Raw genomic sequence first — 15,862 nt, 5'->3', positions numbered from 1 at the left:
ATAATAATAATAATAATACGGATGTTATAATAAGAAAGATTATATCAATCAAAGCCTAATACAAGTTAAAAGTCCCAGTAAGCTAAAATACAAGTTAAAAGTCCCAGTATAAACTAACATCAAAAATAACATTCCCTAATTCCAATATAACTTGATAAGTAGAAAAGTCACTTCCTATGAACAATGTTATTGAGGATCTATTGCACGCACATTTGTAGTACACACTGTATGAAATACATTCTTTACAACTTCTTTAACCAGTGTTCACCAACACAGGGTCGCAATAAAGTTGAGCGAATATTGCGCCCGTTGCTAAGATGCAGGCTGGGAGAGGACGGCAGTGTACGGAAGAAGGCTGAACGCGCCAATCAGCGGGCAGAGAGTGGCTGGTGACGTAGCGGCTGTACGGACGGCGGAGGTGTGCGGGAGCAGGTGAGATTATGGTGCTGTTACCCGGCCTGTGCCCCAGGCGCAGCAAATAGATAACCGATAGCTGCCTTATAGCTCATTGATTGAACCTTGCATGCACACAATCATATACCCACTGCAGGGAAGCAGAGCAGTGGCTCTTGTGGGACTACAAGGTGAAGCATGACCTCGTAGGGCACACTGAGACTCATGTGCAGCTCAGGCTGCAGTAGATGTATACACAGGAAATTAGCAATTCTCCATGACTGCTGGCCAATATGACATAAATAACATTAGCAGAGGTAGTATATATTATTATGCTAGTACCTGGGCTTACCATAGTATCCCTTTAACACAGGTCTCCTATGACTAACACAGGTTCTGTGGCTGGCTAAAGTCAAGCCTGCATGTCACCATCAGCCACTGAACCTGTGTTAATCAGAGGTGCCCTGGATGAAAGGGATATTAATGCAATCCTGATAATATCTATATAACATTGCAGTGTGCACTGGACCTTTTTCATCATGCGCAGTGGGGGTGCCTTACTCCCACTTCAGTGACGGGAGAACCCTGCTCAGAATAAGTATAGCAGGGAGGGGTGGTGTAGACCTACTGTATGTTGGTCCATGCTTGTTACATGTTTCCGATAGGTATGTGTTAGCGGCCTCTCTGTACGTCACTTATATTTGTTGTTCTACCTTTTAACGCATAACTTTTTTTTTTTGCACACCTCATTTGCTCGGGCTGTTCCACTGTTCTCCTCCCCTTCCCTGATGGCAAAATCCCCAGATGGCTTAAAGAGCTTAGTATGTCTTCCCTGTTGGGCGATAATGCAGATAGGCTTATAGGCTGCTATGATAACTGACTTGCATCTCTCCCTTTAGAGAGCAGACGTAACGCCGGGGTGACCTGTTGCTGCATGTAGCAGTCTCCTTAATACTGATAGGTAAGGAACCTATTCCTACGTTTGTTGTTTCCTTGGTGTGGCGGTTGCGTTTCCTGTGTCCATGCCATGTACTATGTCTTATGTAACCTGCTGTTCATAGTGACTGTACTATGTGGGCTTTCACTAGGATCTTATGTATGTAGGATCTCCTCCTCGTGAGTTCTGAATGGTGTTCCCTCTTACAATGAAATCTGCGGTGCTGAGTTCTAGATATTTGCAACACTGTTTGTCCTTGTGCCGGTGAGTGCCTGAAATATAATAAGAGGGACGCTTGGAATTTGCAGATTTGGGGATTAGGTCCTAAAAATGTATTAAATGACATGTATATTCTCCCCGTACTTGAGTGGGTTTCCTCCGGGTACTCCAGTTTCCTCCCACAATCCAAAAATATACTGGTAGGCTAATTGGCTCCCAACAAATTAACCCTAGAATGTCTGTGTGTACATGTGGTAGGGAATATAGTGTAAGCTCCACTGGGGCAGGGACTGATGTTCAACTATTCTCTGTAAAGCGCTGCGGTATATATGCGTGCTATATAAGAAACTGTTAATAAATACATTTAAGAGTGACCCGTGTCCTTCCCCATAGCGACAGTAAGCTTAGATGCTTGGGGCCTGATTGACCACTGAATGCAAGCATTCTTGGGTGGGTGGGTGTGTGGGTGGAGTAGTAAGACCTCTTTGCGGTGCACCCATCCTCTAGATCACTTGCACCAGCTTTATTTCTTGGTGCAAATGTTTAATGCTTTTGCATACAGATGGAGTTGGCCTCTTTCAATCCCGGTGCCTGCCAGATCCTCTCCTCTGGCGAGCGCCGGCGGACGGGGACTGGGACGCGCGTGCGTCTCACGCGCACATGCATCCCAGTATCACGGTTGCTGGGCAGCGTCTTCCTGCCCGTCTCTGCTTCAGGGAGACGTGCAGGGTTATGGGGGGGGGGTCGGCGAGGGGGACCAGTGGTGACGGGGACCCGGGGGAAGCTCAGTTGCCACGGGGCGCGGGAGCGTCTCCTGCACACGCCCCCTGGTGGGTGCTGGCGAAACCAGCCCCTGCAATGAAGAGGCCAGCTCCATCTGTAGCCTGCAGTTAGCATTACGGCACCCTCAATTGACTTAGTTTATGTTAGAACCGTTACAGATATTGTGATGCCACAGAAATGCGCATTGCATCACCCGCACCGTAGTATGCTCCATACATTTGACCATGCAAGATATGCTCTGCAAAGTGGTATATTATATGTTCAGCTCTGCATCAAGCTCTTGTGGTCATGTCATCACTGAACCGCAGCAACAAATTATTTTTTTGATTTTGTTTTATAAATCTGCCTGAATTTTCTTGAAAAAAAAAAAAAGTTTTTCTGGGTCAAATATCGCATAACTGTAGTGTAGTGGCAACCACACACTCACACACAAACACACATTTGGCATCATATCATCACCGAGCCAACTCCGGGATAACTGTGGTAATAGCAGAAAGGTGGCTGTCTGGTGCATCCTAATGGCCCGCCCTGTGGCTTTCATGAAGCAAGTAGCCCCTCCAGGCATCCCACAATGTAGAACAGTAAGGTAGTGTGCTGTTGTGGTACCAACCATCACTCTGCCTCAGACGTGTTCCCTGTGCCATGACACACAGTTACATACCCCTTTTTATGGCCTGCTTAGTTCTGTTATATACTGCATCGCAATACTGACAAAACATAAGCATTTGAAATGGAGATGTTCCGATTACTGGCGGGTTACAGAGATATAATCACTGTAATAAGGGGGTTATTCAGAACTGATTGCACAGCTGCTGCCTTGCAGAGCCCTGCAATCCGGTGTACGCAGCCCCTCCACAGGGAAATTCCGCCTTGTACAAGGCTACGATTAGCTGCAAATCCATTCTCCGGCCGCACACCATTGAATGATGTTCCCAGTGTGTGTAACCTATGATCTGGGGCAGAGCTGACATCACATGATTTCCACATGACCTAAAACTGGGCAGGCCTGTGTTTTCCTTGGCACTCCCAGAAAATGGCTGGCTACCAACCCATACACCGTCTTCCTGCCAATCAACTGGCATGCGGCCAGCAATCAAAAACAAAAGCAGGATTTTATTGCAGGACGGCCTCGCGCATGATCCGTATGCACGCACAGTCTCTCGATTATCGCCCTTCCTGCGAATTTGCAGCCATGCGATCAGGTCTGAATAACCCCCTAAAGGTATAGAATAGATAGGCAAAAGGGGGCACTTCTGCTGTATGACACTACAGTGCCCCACATGGCACGCCAGCCAGAGGGCAATCGGGTCATCAAGGACAGAAATAGTCGCTTTTCCAATTGGGTCTGAATTAGGCCCAAAATACAGTAGATGTAAGTAATATGAGGCAAAAATAAATAAATCCTTATGTATTAAATAGCGTTAATTCTATTACTCTGCACCTGTCGCAACCTGTGCAGTTAATTTTTTCTGCCTGGGGCATTGCTGTCTGCTGTTGTGCTTCTATTACACTCTGGTCTGTATCTCAGTACTACAATACAGATCAGACAGTGGGTCAGATGGATTAAGACTGTTGAAGAGATACAGTGGAGATAAAATGAAAGGAGAAAATGCACCAGCCAATCAACTGCATTTAAAAAAGTTGGGCCTTGATTGGCTGGTGCGTTATCTCCACTTTATCTCTTCCCCAGTTATTCTCTTAATCCATCTTCCCCAGTGCTAGAAGCACCAGAGCAGAGGGCGACACCCCTGGCAGGAAGTAATAAACTTCACAGGTTGTAACCCCTGGCAGGGTTACAAACAATGGGCCTCATTCAGACCGGATCGCTAGGATGCTAGTATTCGTAGCTTATCGAGCAGGTTAACGCCGCCCCAGCAATCGCACGCAACCTCGAATACGCAGTGCAGTTCTGGGCACCGCACTATAAAAAGAACATCATAGAATTAGAAAAAATCCAAAGAAGAGCAACAAAGCTTATTAGGGGAATGGAGAATTTAAACTATGAGGAAAGATTAAAAAATTTGGGACTATTTACACTAGAGAAAAGACATTTAAGGGGGGACATGCTCAACATGTATAAATATATTAGGGGCCAATATAAGGAACTGTCAAACGCCCTTTTTTCTACTAGAAAGGAATCTAGGACGCGAGGGCACGAGTTTAGATTAGAAGAAAAAAGATTTTGTTCATCTATAAGAAAAAAAATTCTTTACAGTCAGTGCAGTCAAACGTTGGAACTCTCTTCCTGGAGAAGTGGTGTCGGCAGACACTATAAATATGTTTAAAATAAGGTTTGGATAAACATTTATTGGTTAAAAACATCCATGGGTACGAATAAGTAACAAAATCTGTCTTTAAAATATCATAACATACTATACAACAAGGGATAAGCTACTATAAACATAGGTTGAACTAGATGGACGCAAGTCTTTATTCAGCCTCACCTACTATGTAACTATGTAACTGTTATGCTGCTGTGCAGGGCTGTAAGGATCTGTGTTACCACGTGGAAATATACAACTAACTATATATCTTTTATTGTTGTTTTTTGTTTTTTTTGTATCTGCAGATGTTCTGTTCCAGAAAAATATGGAGTTAGGAAAGGGCAAACTCCTGAGAAGTGGCCTCAATGCTCTGTACCAAGCCATCCACCCCGTGCACGGTCTAGCCTGGACAGACGGCAAGCAGGTCATCCTGACCGCCTTACACCTACAGAATGAAGACCCCAAATTTGGTAACTCTGTGGTGATTGGACAGTTTGAACATGTCCATGGACTCTACTGGGGCCCGGCGCACTCCAGCGACATCCCAGCTCTGCTGGCTGTCCAGCACAAGAAACACGTTACCGTCTGGCAACTGTATTATAATAACTCCGAAAAGAACAAGTTGGTTGTTTCTCAGACCTGTGAAGTCGGGGATCCCCTCCCCGTTCTCCCGCAGGGCTGTGTGTGGCACCCAAGCAAAGACATATTGGTTATTCTAACGAAGCGGGATGTCTCGGTCTTGTATTCTGCCCGGTCGGACAATGCCAGTGTTAAAGCGGACATTAAAAGTACGGGTGTTGTGCACTGCGCCTGCTGGACTAAAGATGGAAGCCGGTTGGTGGTCGCCATCAGCAGTGCCCTTCACTCCTACATATGGGACAGCAAGAACAAAGTGCTAAGCGCTTGTGCTTTTTGTCCTATATTTGATGTTGGCGGATACATTTGCGCTATTGAATCAACTGTTGATTCCCAAGTGGCTGTGGCCACGGAGCTTCCTCTAGACCGGTTATGTGCTTTAAATGCCGGCATTGCGTTCGATGTTCCAGCCGCTTCCGAAATATCATTTTCTGCCCAACCTGCCTTGCTGCTTATGGATGAAGAGTTCTCTCTAGACGTTGGGCGAAAGTCAACGGACTCTGGGACTTCTTTGTCCACGGATTCTCCCATTACATCTCCGGGGACTTTGGATCTAACCCATATCTTGGTTAACCAAAAATCTGATCTCAGCCCACTACTTAACTTGAAGCGCAAGGACTACATAACCGGCAGTGGGCAGGATTCCTCTCATCTTATCCTTGTGAACTTCGAGAAAAAAGTGACCTCCACACGGAAAGTGAGCATCCCCGGGATCCTAGTCCCGGACATGTTGGCCTTTGACCAAGGGGCCCACATTGTTGCTGTTGCATCCAACACATGTAGCCATGTCCTTGTGTATTCATTAACTTCCACCAACATGCCCAATATACAGCAAATCCAACTAGAGAAGAATGAGCGGCCGAAAGGCTTGTACTTCTTGACCGAAAAAATGCTGCTCGTGCTGGTGGGAAGGCAGAAAACATGCGATCCAGCATTTCTGCCGTCCTCCAGCTCGGATAAGTACATCATCCGTTTGATGGTGAAAGAAGTCATGTTTGACGAAGACTCCTCCACCTCTTCCACCGATATTCCAAGTGCACATTCTAGCTATGACTCCTCCATGATCTCACACGGGAAGAAGAAATACGTCAATAGTTTCTTCAAAGACGAGCACCCCCTTTCCGACATAGTGATCCCAGGGAGCACCACCGGGCGCCATATTCTCAGCAAAAAGCAGCTCATCGAAGAGATTCGAGGCTACAACTGCGATCAAAGTCTACCCTCTACCGCAAGTGACTTTGAGGATAGACGGAACTCCATGCCAGTTCACAACTTGGACACCGAGCCTAAGAACCGGGCCGTGTCCCTGGGCCTGGAGGCGCACCGTAAACCGGCTAGCAGGCCTACGTCGCCTAAACTGGATTACCAGTCCAGCCACAAACTTCCCAACTTGACGAAGAACTGTACCCCGCTCCCCGGCCAAGACATTCAGCACATGTCCCGCAACCTGGAGCGCCTCTGCTGCAACATGGCGAATCTGCAGCAGCGGCTTTTGGATCTGAATGACATGGCGCAAAACGGAAGAAAGTCGTATTTGTCGTACCCCTCTGTAAAGGAGTCTCCGTACGTGACCATAATATGCCAGGTAATTATCTCCTGGGATTTGTACGGCAGATTGCTGGGAATTGTCTGTGGCGTTTATCCACTGAAGGGATTACATTATAAAGGTGGAAAGTGAGGGGAAATAAGATTATAAAGCCAGGGATTCTGAGACGGACTGGCATTGTACGCCATGGGGCTCCGGCTGTAACACTCGTTACATGTTCTGGCAATAGTATTTTAGAGCTTTTCAGAGCTAAACTATAATTATTCTAGAGCAGGACAGTTTGATCCAGTTAAATGGTCTATTTATGTAGTTACTGGGTATAATCTTAGTGCATTGTTGCTCCCTGGTGTAGGCATTGATTATGATTTCTAAGGCACATTTATGTACTCGGGAAGACGGCTTTCCAATCAATATTTCTTCTATTGCTTTATTTCTAGTATTATTATTTGACGCTGCTTATTCAGACATGGCAACTCCTCCCCTGCTTATTGCTTGGAGCAGCTGTTTTTCAACTACACATCCCAGCATGCCCTGCAACAGTTTTGCTACTTGGCCAAGTAGCAAAACTGTAGCAGGGCATGCTGGGATGTGTAGTTCAACAGCTGGAAGGCCGAAGGTTCCCATTCCCTGGTCTAGAGAAATATAACTCCCTTGGTGTGGGGAAGCTAAAGCAAGAAGAGGCATCCGTTATATAAGACTCGGCTGTCCAGCTGACAATCTAATTGCCGCTCTGTAAGGATTTTGTGCTTGGTGTTCCGTCAGAATAGCTATGTTCTAGCCGGTATTGTGTCATTAGCCATACCAAGTAACTAGCTAGACAATCATAGGTCGACATTGACAAAAGGCTGACAGGACAATGGTCGACATATAAAAAGGTCGACGTGGGGTTTTTGGGATTTTTCTTTAGCGAATCATCAAATAATTTCTCTCCCGTTTGCGTCATGTTTGGTGCATGGCTGTTTAATAAATCAGGGATGGAATTGGGTGACGGTGGTATTCTCCGCTCCAGGTGGTTTAGCTAGAAATCACTGGGCGCTGGTGCATGTATTGTGTACGGCAGGGAATGTTGTTGCTTGTTCTCGTTAGAAATCTAAATGCGTTTTCTGTTTTGTAACGGGCAGCCGATTCCCTGCTAAGAGCAGGCATTAGCAGAAGACCAGATCCAATTATATATCTAATCCTGGAATAAGTAGCGTGAGACTTCTAAGAGGACCTGACTGCAGCCATCACGGCCTGTGTAACTGTCATGGTGGCCAGCAGTATGAGGTAGCCCCCTCGGTGGTGGGCAGAGATAGAGTGGGAGCAGTACAGTGTTGGGGTCCCAGTGACAGAGGGATGGATGTATGAAGCAGTGATAAGGGAGATGAGAATCAGAGGAGAAGTGGCCCATGGCAACCAATCAGCACGGAAGTAACATCTATAATTTGCATAATATAAAATGATACAGTGCAGCTGATTGGTTGCCATGGGCCACTTCTCCTCCCTTATCACTGCTTTCGTACATTCGCCCCAGAGTGTGGTTAGTGATAGAAGGTGGAGCATACATTTGAGGAGCAACGTAGTGCGTCATTTAGCACATTTACATTTTGGGACAAAAAAGACAGGCCGAGTCATTCAGAACCTGGCAGCTCGCGGTGCTCACCTGTATATAAGGAAACATTCTTTTTAAACATGTTACCTCAAACCATATTTGATCCTTATTTCTTTGTAAGGATATCAATATGCCTATCCCAAGCATGTTTACATTGTACTACTGTATTTGCTTCTACCACCTCTGATGGGAGGCTATTCCACTTATCTACTACTCTTTCTGTGAAGTAATTCTTCCTCACATTTCCCCTGAATCTTCCTCCCTGTAGTTTCAGTGCATGTCCTCGTGTTCTGTTGCTCCTCTTCCTGTAAAGAATGTCTCCCACCTGTACCTGGTTATAACCCTTGATATATCTGAAAGTTTCTATCATGTCCCCCCTTTCCCTTCTCTGCTCTAAAGTATACATATTAACATCTTTTAGTCTTTCCTGGTACGTTTTGTGATGTAGGCCATGCACCTTTTTAGTTGCCATTCTTTGTACAGTCTCTAATGTATTCATATCCTTCTGGAGATATGGCCTCCAGAACTGAACACAATACTCTAGGTGAGGTCGTACCAATGACCTATACAGTAGATAATGGATGATCAGGAACTAGGTCAGTAGACCACTTCTAATCTTCAGGTGTGGCCACAGAAAGCCAACGTGGTACCAGTCTTCCCAAAGGGAATGTAAAACCAGGAAAGGTTACGTCTGTGAGTTGGATTTCTACCTTGGATTAATTATCTAAGCGTTCATTCTTACACCCTGCCTCTGTTTCTATTTCCTGCCCAAGGTGTCTCTCTCTAATCTGGTGCTTCTAGCACATTCTATTCTGTATCTCAGTGGCGAGATACAGACCAGAGTGTGCTAGAAGCACCAAACCAGGCAGGAAAGAGGAACTGCTCGGGTTGTGACAGATGCAGGATGCTAGAATGAAAACTATGGGCAGTATTCATTCCGGGATTCCGAATGTCGGAACCCCGAGTCGTTTTGCTTAACTCGACAGGAATTCGACAGTCTGAATTCAATGTTCCATGAATTCGACAACCTGTTTCCGACCAAACAGATCCGACTTGTTTTAAAGTCGGATCTGTTTTGCGGAATCTGCCTTCAATGCTGTTGGAAATGGCAGCATTGAATAGGCAAATGCCGCTATTTTGCCCTGTGGGAATTCAATCTAGGCTGCTATTTCCAACTATATGCAGTATCCTATTAGCCTCGATGGTCATTTTTCCAGAATCCAATTAGAGGCCATTTTTATTGGTTTAGTATCTCAACTGGATCTTGGTAGTGCTGTCGGTTGATGGTTTTACGACAGTGGTCGTTAGTCTTCCACGTATATCTTGGTATGGACTGAGAGTTGGTTGAAGGTAGCCTTGAACGGAACCTGTTGAGATTCTGGTTGAATGCAAGCTTGTGAGAGCACGGCCATTTCCCCTCACCGCATCATACCTCCCACTCCCTGAAGGCCCCCATACACTATGTGACTTCTCCTATGGGAGAAGACGCATCCAATTCCCCTTGCGCTGCCCAGATCGTATGCGTTACATCCTGCTTCCTACCGCCAGGAGGGGGTCCAACCCAGAGATCATACATCCAGCAGATATGATCTTGCGGGTCCAATCTGATGCGCATGGGACCACGCATCGGATCGGACACCAAACACGTGCTATTTGGGCCGATTTCTCGGTCCGGTCCGCCAGAAGCGGGAGAAATCTGTCCCAAATCGCATAGTGTATGGGGGCCATAATAATTCTCCCCAGTGCCTGATGTATCCGGATTGGAGAGGTGCCGGATAATAGGTGTTCTAACTGTATTCCCATGAGCATAGGCAGGGGATCTTTACGGTAAGGGTAGTTTATCTGTAGTATACCTTCACTGGTGACTAGGGATGCCAATCCCGGGGCATTTTTTCAATCCCGGGATTCGGGATTGAAAAATGCTCAATCCCGGGATTGGCTTCCCTAATAATAAAAAACACCCTGGCCGCCCGAGCGCTGGGTGGGTGGGCGGGTGTCAGGGACCGCTGGGGTTTTGTCAGGGACGGGTGGGTGGGGGGGGTGGGTGGTTGTTAGGGACCGCTGGGTGGGTGGTTGTCAGGGACCGCTGGGTGGGTGGTTGGTAGGGAGCGCTGGGTGCCCGTGAGCGCTGGGTGGGCGGGCGGGTGGCCGGCCGTGAGTGCTGGGTGGGAGGGTGGGTGGCCGGCCGTCAGCGCTGGGTGGGTGGCCGGCCGTCAGCGCTGGGTGGGCGGGCGGGTGGCCGTCAGCGCTGGGTGGGCGGGCGGGTGGCCGTCAGCGCTGGGCGGGCGGGCAGTCGTGGATGTGCGGCTGTGCCGTGTGCCCTGCGCAGCGTGACCTCGTCACGCTGCGCACTGCGGGGTATGGGGAAGCCGGGCAGCGTCTGAGTGCTCAGACGCTGCCCGGCATTAAACTGCGCATGCGCAGTTTAATCCCGAAATCCCGGGATTGGAAATTCCAATCCCGGGATTGAAATCCCGGCGTTTTGGGGGCCAAATCCCGGGATCCCGCCGATCCCGATCCCGGGATTGGCCACCCTACTGGTGACAAATCCAATTAATAACTTTGGTACTTGTGTACTTTCACGGCTCCCATCGCATGCCATATGTAGTGGCATGCGATGCGATTTTCCCGTGTTTTTGTGCATTTTTGCTAAAATCGCATGCGATCTGATGCAATGTCATTTTTCACTGAAATTATGGACATGAGTTGACATCATGTAAAATGCACCCCAAATGTCATTTTTCACACTGTACCACCCCCACTATCAACGCCAACCCGAAGCGTGGCGAGCGGCGGCGGTACGCGTCCTACGACCTTTTCATACCCCCACTATCCACGTCGGCGTGGAGTTGAGAATAGAAAGTGTGGCGAGCCCGAAGCGTGGCGAGCGGACACAGATACCTTCACAGGTATCCGTGTCCCCTCGCGGGCTTCACAGGTATCCGTGTCCCCTCGCGGGCTTCACAGGTATCAGTGTCCCCTCGCGGGGCTCGCCACACTTCGGGCTCGCTGCGCTCGCCACACTTTCTATTCTCAACTCCACGCTGATGTGGATAGTGGGGGTATGAAAAGGTCGTAGGACGCGTACCGCCGCCGCTCGCCACGCTTCGGGTTGGCGTTGATAGTGGGGGTGGTACAGTGTGAAAAATTACATTTGGGGTGCATTTTACATGATGTCAACTCATGTCCATAATTTCAGTGAAAAATTACATCGCATCAGATCGCATGCGATCTCATGCAATGCGATTTTTCCCTGTACGATGCACATCGTGGGAGCCATGAAAGTACACAAGTACCATAACTTTTATAAGATTAAATTGAGTTCCCTTCACCTACAATTAGAACATATGAAAACTTGATGGAGTGGTGCTGTTCTTTTTCCCAATAAATCTTTTAATACATAAAATCTCTGATTGCTCGTTCTGCTCCCATTCATCAATGAGATATGTGTAGGAATGTAGCTGAAGTCAAATAAAATCTTATTTCTCAGATATTGTTTTCTGTTGAGAGTAAAACAGCGCCCCCTAAAGGCAAATGATTGTAACTGTCGGTAACTTGCTGAAGAATCTGTGTTTCATTCAACAACTGAGCTACAAATTGTTCATTGCATTTAAAATAAATGATTTTTTTTCTGTCGTTTTTTAAAATGTACAAAACTGATAACTGTGGTTTTTCTCTCCTGACCATAAAAGTACCACTCGGACTGTCCTCCGGTGAGGAAGTGTATCCTGCTGTGTGACAACAAGCTGCGGCTCCACACCCTGCAGGAACTCTTCTGTCTGTCGCTGGTAGAGATGCAGCTGGGTGAGTTACATGTCACCTTGCAAATTGCCCATAGATAAAGTAATGACACTGATAATCCATTTGTATCGTACAAAGGGGCTGATACAGCTTGATAAAGCGAAAAAGCACACAAATACCCCTTTAACAACAGAGCCTCGATCCGAGTTATTGGGGCACCACTCCGGGCCGGGGCTTGGTGTAAATGGGGCCAGGAAAAATATCCCAGGTCCGCGAGAATCCAACCCTGGCAATGCTCAGGGTCGGACCCGTTTCCACCAATGAACCCATACCTCCTGACAGCAGCATCCTGTGGTCAGTCCAGAGGTTTGGCAGGGGGTCCATACGATGCTGTCTGCTGTACTCTGCAGACAGCAGCAGAGCCAGGGAGGAGGTGAATGGATGCCTGTGTGCAGCGTCCATTCACCTCACAGACAGAGGCTGGGGGCAGCCCATCCGCTTTCCCAGGTGCTGGGCTTGCTCCCAGTGTGTTGGTTGGCGTCGCGGGGGTCCCGGCTGCTGGATTTCTCGGGGCTTGGAGATGTTATCTCCAAGCGCCTGCTCAGGACCGCCTGCACCGGCGTCAACTAAACCGACATTATGCCGGATGGGGACGCTGTGTAAAACGCGTCAAAGGCTGGGTTGGAGCCACGTCCAAAAACCCGGGTGCGACTCGGCATCTTGGTGTAAAATTGGTAATATAGACAAAACCATGCTGCACTGCAGATGGGGCAGATGTAACCTGTGCAGAGAGAGTTCGATTTGAGTTATTTTGTTTCTGGGCAGGGTAAATACTGGCTGCTTTATTTTTACACTGCAATTTAGATTTCAGTTTGAACGCACCCCACCCAAATCTATCTCTCTCTGCACCTGTTACATCTGCCCCACCTGCAGTACAGTATGGTTTTGCCCAGTTGTGCGCCTTTTTTTTTTTTTTTTTGCTTTGCTAACAAGCAACCTGGGTGTGTCCCATAGCTGTTCGCCCTATGATGTGAACCCTTGCCTGTCTGAGAGATCAGATTAAGTCACACTGAGATACTGCTGGCAGCTTATTGACACATAAATAACTATAGACCGGTAACATAATCTACAACAACTGAACCCTCCGTTGCGGCAGAGTCCCTGGGGATTCAGACAATCCTTCAGCAGCCTGAAGCTGTACTGTGATGGGTAACAAACTTCCCATGTCCCGGTCAATAAACCAATAAATACAGTTTGTTCTACTTTTCAGGTTCTTCTTGTTGGATCACACTGACCGCAGACAGCGAAGGCTTCATCCCTTTGACATTTTCAGCCAATCAGGAACTGTGTATCAGAGATGCCAGGAGCTCACCCCGCTCACCGCTGAATGCAGACAGCGCGCATAATGCCGAGCCCCCCAGCAGGATCACTTAATGCGGGCCTTCTGCGCCAAGCCTGCCGGCAGTGACGTTTAACTGATGATGACTTCTAAAGGATCATTTATTTATTTCCAATATATATATATATATAATGTATAATGAAATACAGAATATGCTGTAAGGCCCAAACTAAGGATTCCTCATTATTCTCTCCGGTGCTGCCGGGATGTTGTCCCAGCATTAGTGATGTCACGTCTGAGATCACTTGGACTTGGAGCCAGAGACCAGGACGTACAAGATAGCCGCAAACATGGAGCATATCACAGAAAGCAGAGGTGGCGCCTACGTGGGTGAATTGCCCCTTTTTATAGACCCTTATAAGTATTTGTACGGTGGTCGTGTTACTGACTCTCGTCGGTATTTGCAGTATTTCTCTTTAGACATGGAAGTGCTATTTGACATGCATGACGAATGTATGTTTTGTTTACAGAAGCCACATGCATGTTCCTAAACGGATTGTACTCGCAGACTACATACTGGGGACTATCAGCTGCTATTAATGGTAAACCTGCAGCCACAGCGCAAAAGACTGTTTGGACTAGCTGCTTGCCTCGATCTGTTTGAGTGTACCGAGATGTCTGCCAGTAGATCTGCAGAGCATGCTGGGTATGTTGTGGAGGGCAGAGGTTTGCGCAGGCAGAAGGGAACCGCCTGACACACTGGCAATATTTCTAGTAAGTGCGGGCTCTGGTATCACCAGAGAATCCTCTACAAGGGCGGCGGTAGTGCAGCGCAGTCTAGCTAACCACCACTACACCCGGCAGAACATTGCAGGAATGGGCTTCTTTCGGAGCCTCTGTCTCTGCTTTTGCTCAGTAAATCATATCACTTATGGGCTTGCAGAATGCTGTAAGATCCCACCCAGGTTGCATTAAATATGTGAGCCATGGGTCCTCAAACTGCGGCCCTCCAGATGTTGTGAAACTACAATTCCCAGCATGCCTTGCCACAGTTTTAACACTCCCTTATAGGAAAACTGTGGCAAGGCATGCTGGGATTTGTAGTTTCACCACATCTGGAGGGCCGCAGTTTGAGGACCCATGATGTGAGCCATAAAAAATGGACCCCTTGGTCTGCAGCAGTGGTGGCACCAGATGTGGGGCTGCAGCACAATCCAAAATTCAAATAGGGGAGTATCCCCCCAAACGCTACTAAACATCACTGGCCGGGACTCACTGGCAGTTGGATTTTTGAATTTTGGACTGTGCTGCACATCGAGGCACGCAGTGCAAAACCAAGGCAATTTGCGATGGGCGCGGTTGCTCTGTAAAGTACGTCCAGTGCAGGCCACCAGGTTGTACCCAGTATTCTCTATCTGCTTGCAGCCTACTGATTACTAGGAACAAGAAAAGTTATTGAGTCATGAGGCATTTTGTGGCTCGTGCCTCAATAATGTTACACGTTTTAGCGAACTGCTTTATATTGTCATGAATGTAGAGTTGTGCCCAAGTGTTAAATCTGATTACAGGAAAAAAGTCTTGGCTTCATCAAACCCAACATGATTGGTAAGGAAACGGAGATGGCAGCCTGACCCGTTTCACCTGGGAGATTGGACCTAGCACTGACTTTCAGATTGTCTCCTGGGCAAAAAGTATTGGCGGGTCTGAGTCGGTCCGCTACCTGGAACTACCAGCTACTGTATGTACGTGGTCCGATAGACAATCTTTTATTGTTCTAGAGCGCACTGCAAGCACCACGTCTCATGTAACCCAGTCTTAAGACTTGGGGTCATACGTAATAACCGGCGGGTTGTAGAAATTGCAAAAATTCTGTTGATTTTGATTAAAAATAAAAACAAAATTGCTGCTTTATATCTGGAGACTAAATAGCCGAAATCTCTGCACTTCAGCAACCTGTAGGCGATTGGAGCCCACACAGCCAGCAGTAATTGGGCAAGGCATAAGCAGGTACAAGGACAGCAGTGATTGTGACGCTGATTGTAAGCACTGGCATGGTGCTGTGATTTGTCATGTATAACAATGTATCCACTAGGAGAATGTAACTGAATGTACTCAACATGTAATGATTTTCTTATTTCGATATTTGCTGTCTTCCGATCCATGTCTTCTGATTTTTCTACCCCCTTCCTGAGGGCGGTAAGGGGGGCGTTCTTATTGGTTCCGTTTCATAAATAAAGCTGGTCTAGAGTGATCCATGCAGATGTCTGTCCTTACAGAATGATTCCACAATACTCAGTGTGTATATATTACTGTATAGTAGTACTGCCTCAGTGTGTATATATTACTGTATAGTAGTACTGCCTCAGTGTGTACCTATCACTGTATAGTAGTACTGCCTCAGTGTGTGTATATA

At 47.3% G+C, this 15,862-nt stretch overlaps 1 protein-coding gene across 4 annotated transcripts; it reads left to right on the top strand.

The window, feature by feature from the left end:
• Positions 1 to 299: 299 nt before the first annotated feature.
• LOC146064775 (WD repeat and coiled-coil-containing protein-like) lies at positions 300 to 15,700 on the top strand. Of its 4 annotated transcripts, XM_083178631.1 has the most exons (6): positions 300 to 432; positions 1,293 to 1,354; positions 1,498 to 1,594; positions 4,902 to 6,817; positions 12,062 to 12,173; positions 13,381 to 15,700. In XM_083178631.1, the coding sequence occupies exons 4-6, from the start codon at positions 4,922 to 4,924 to the stop codon at positions 13,542 to 13,544; spliced, it is 2,172 nt and encodes a 723-aa protein (XP_083034757.1). In that variant the 5' UTR covers positions 300 to 432; positions 1,293 to 1,354; positions 1,498 to 1,594; positions 4,902 to 4,921; the 3' UTR covers positions 13,545 to 15,700. The 4 variants fall into 4 exon arrangements, with proteins under 4 accessions (XP_083034757.1, XP_083034755.1, XP_083034758.1 ...); XM_083178629.1 differs by lacking the exon at positions 1,498 to 1,594; XM_083178630.1 differs by lacking the exons at positions 300 to 432; positions 1,498 to 1,594 and adding an exon at positions 474 to 584.
• The last annotated feature ends 162 nt before the right edge of the window (positions 15,701 to 15,862 follow it).

The sequence above is a fragment of the Crinia signifera genome, chromosome 3 (genome assembly GCF_055691185.1).
Source record: "Crinia signifera chromosome 3, ASM5569118v1, whole genome shotgun sequence".
Classification (NCBI taxonomy): domain Eukaryota; kingdom Metazoa; phylum Chordata; class Amphibia; order Anura; family Myobatrachidae; genus Crinia; species Crinia signifera.
This window is presented reverse-complemented; position numbering and strand designations above follow the sequence as displayed.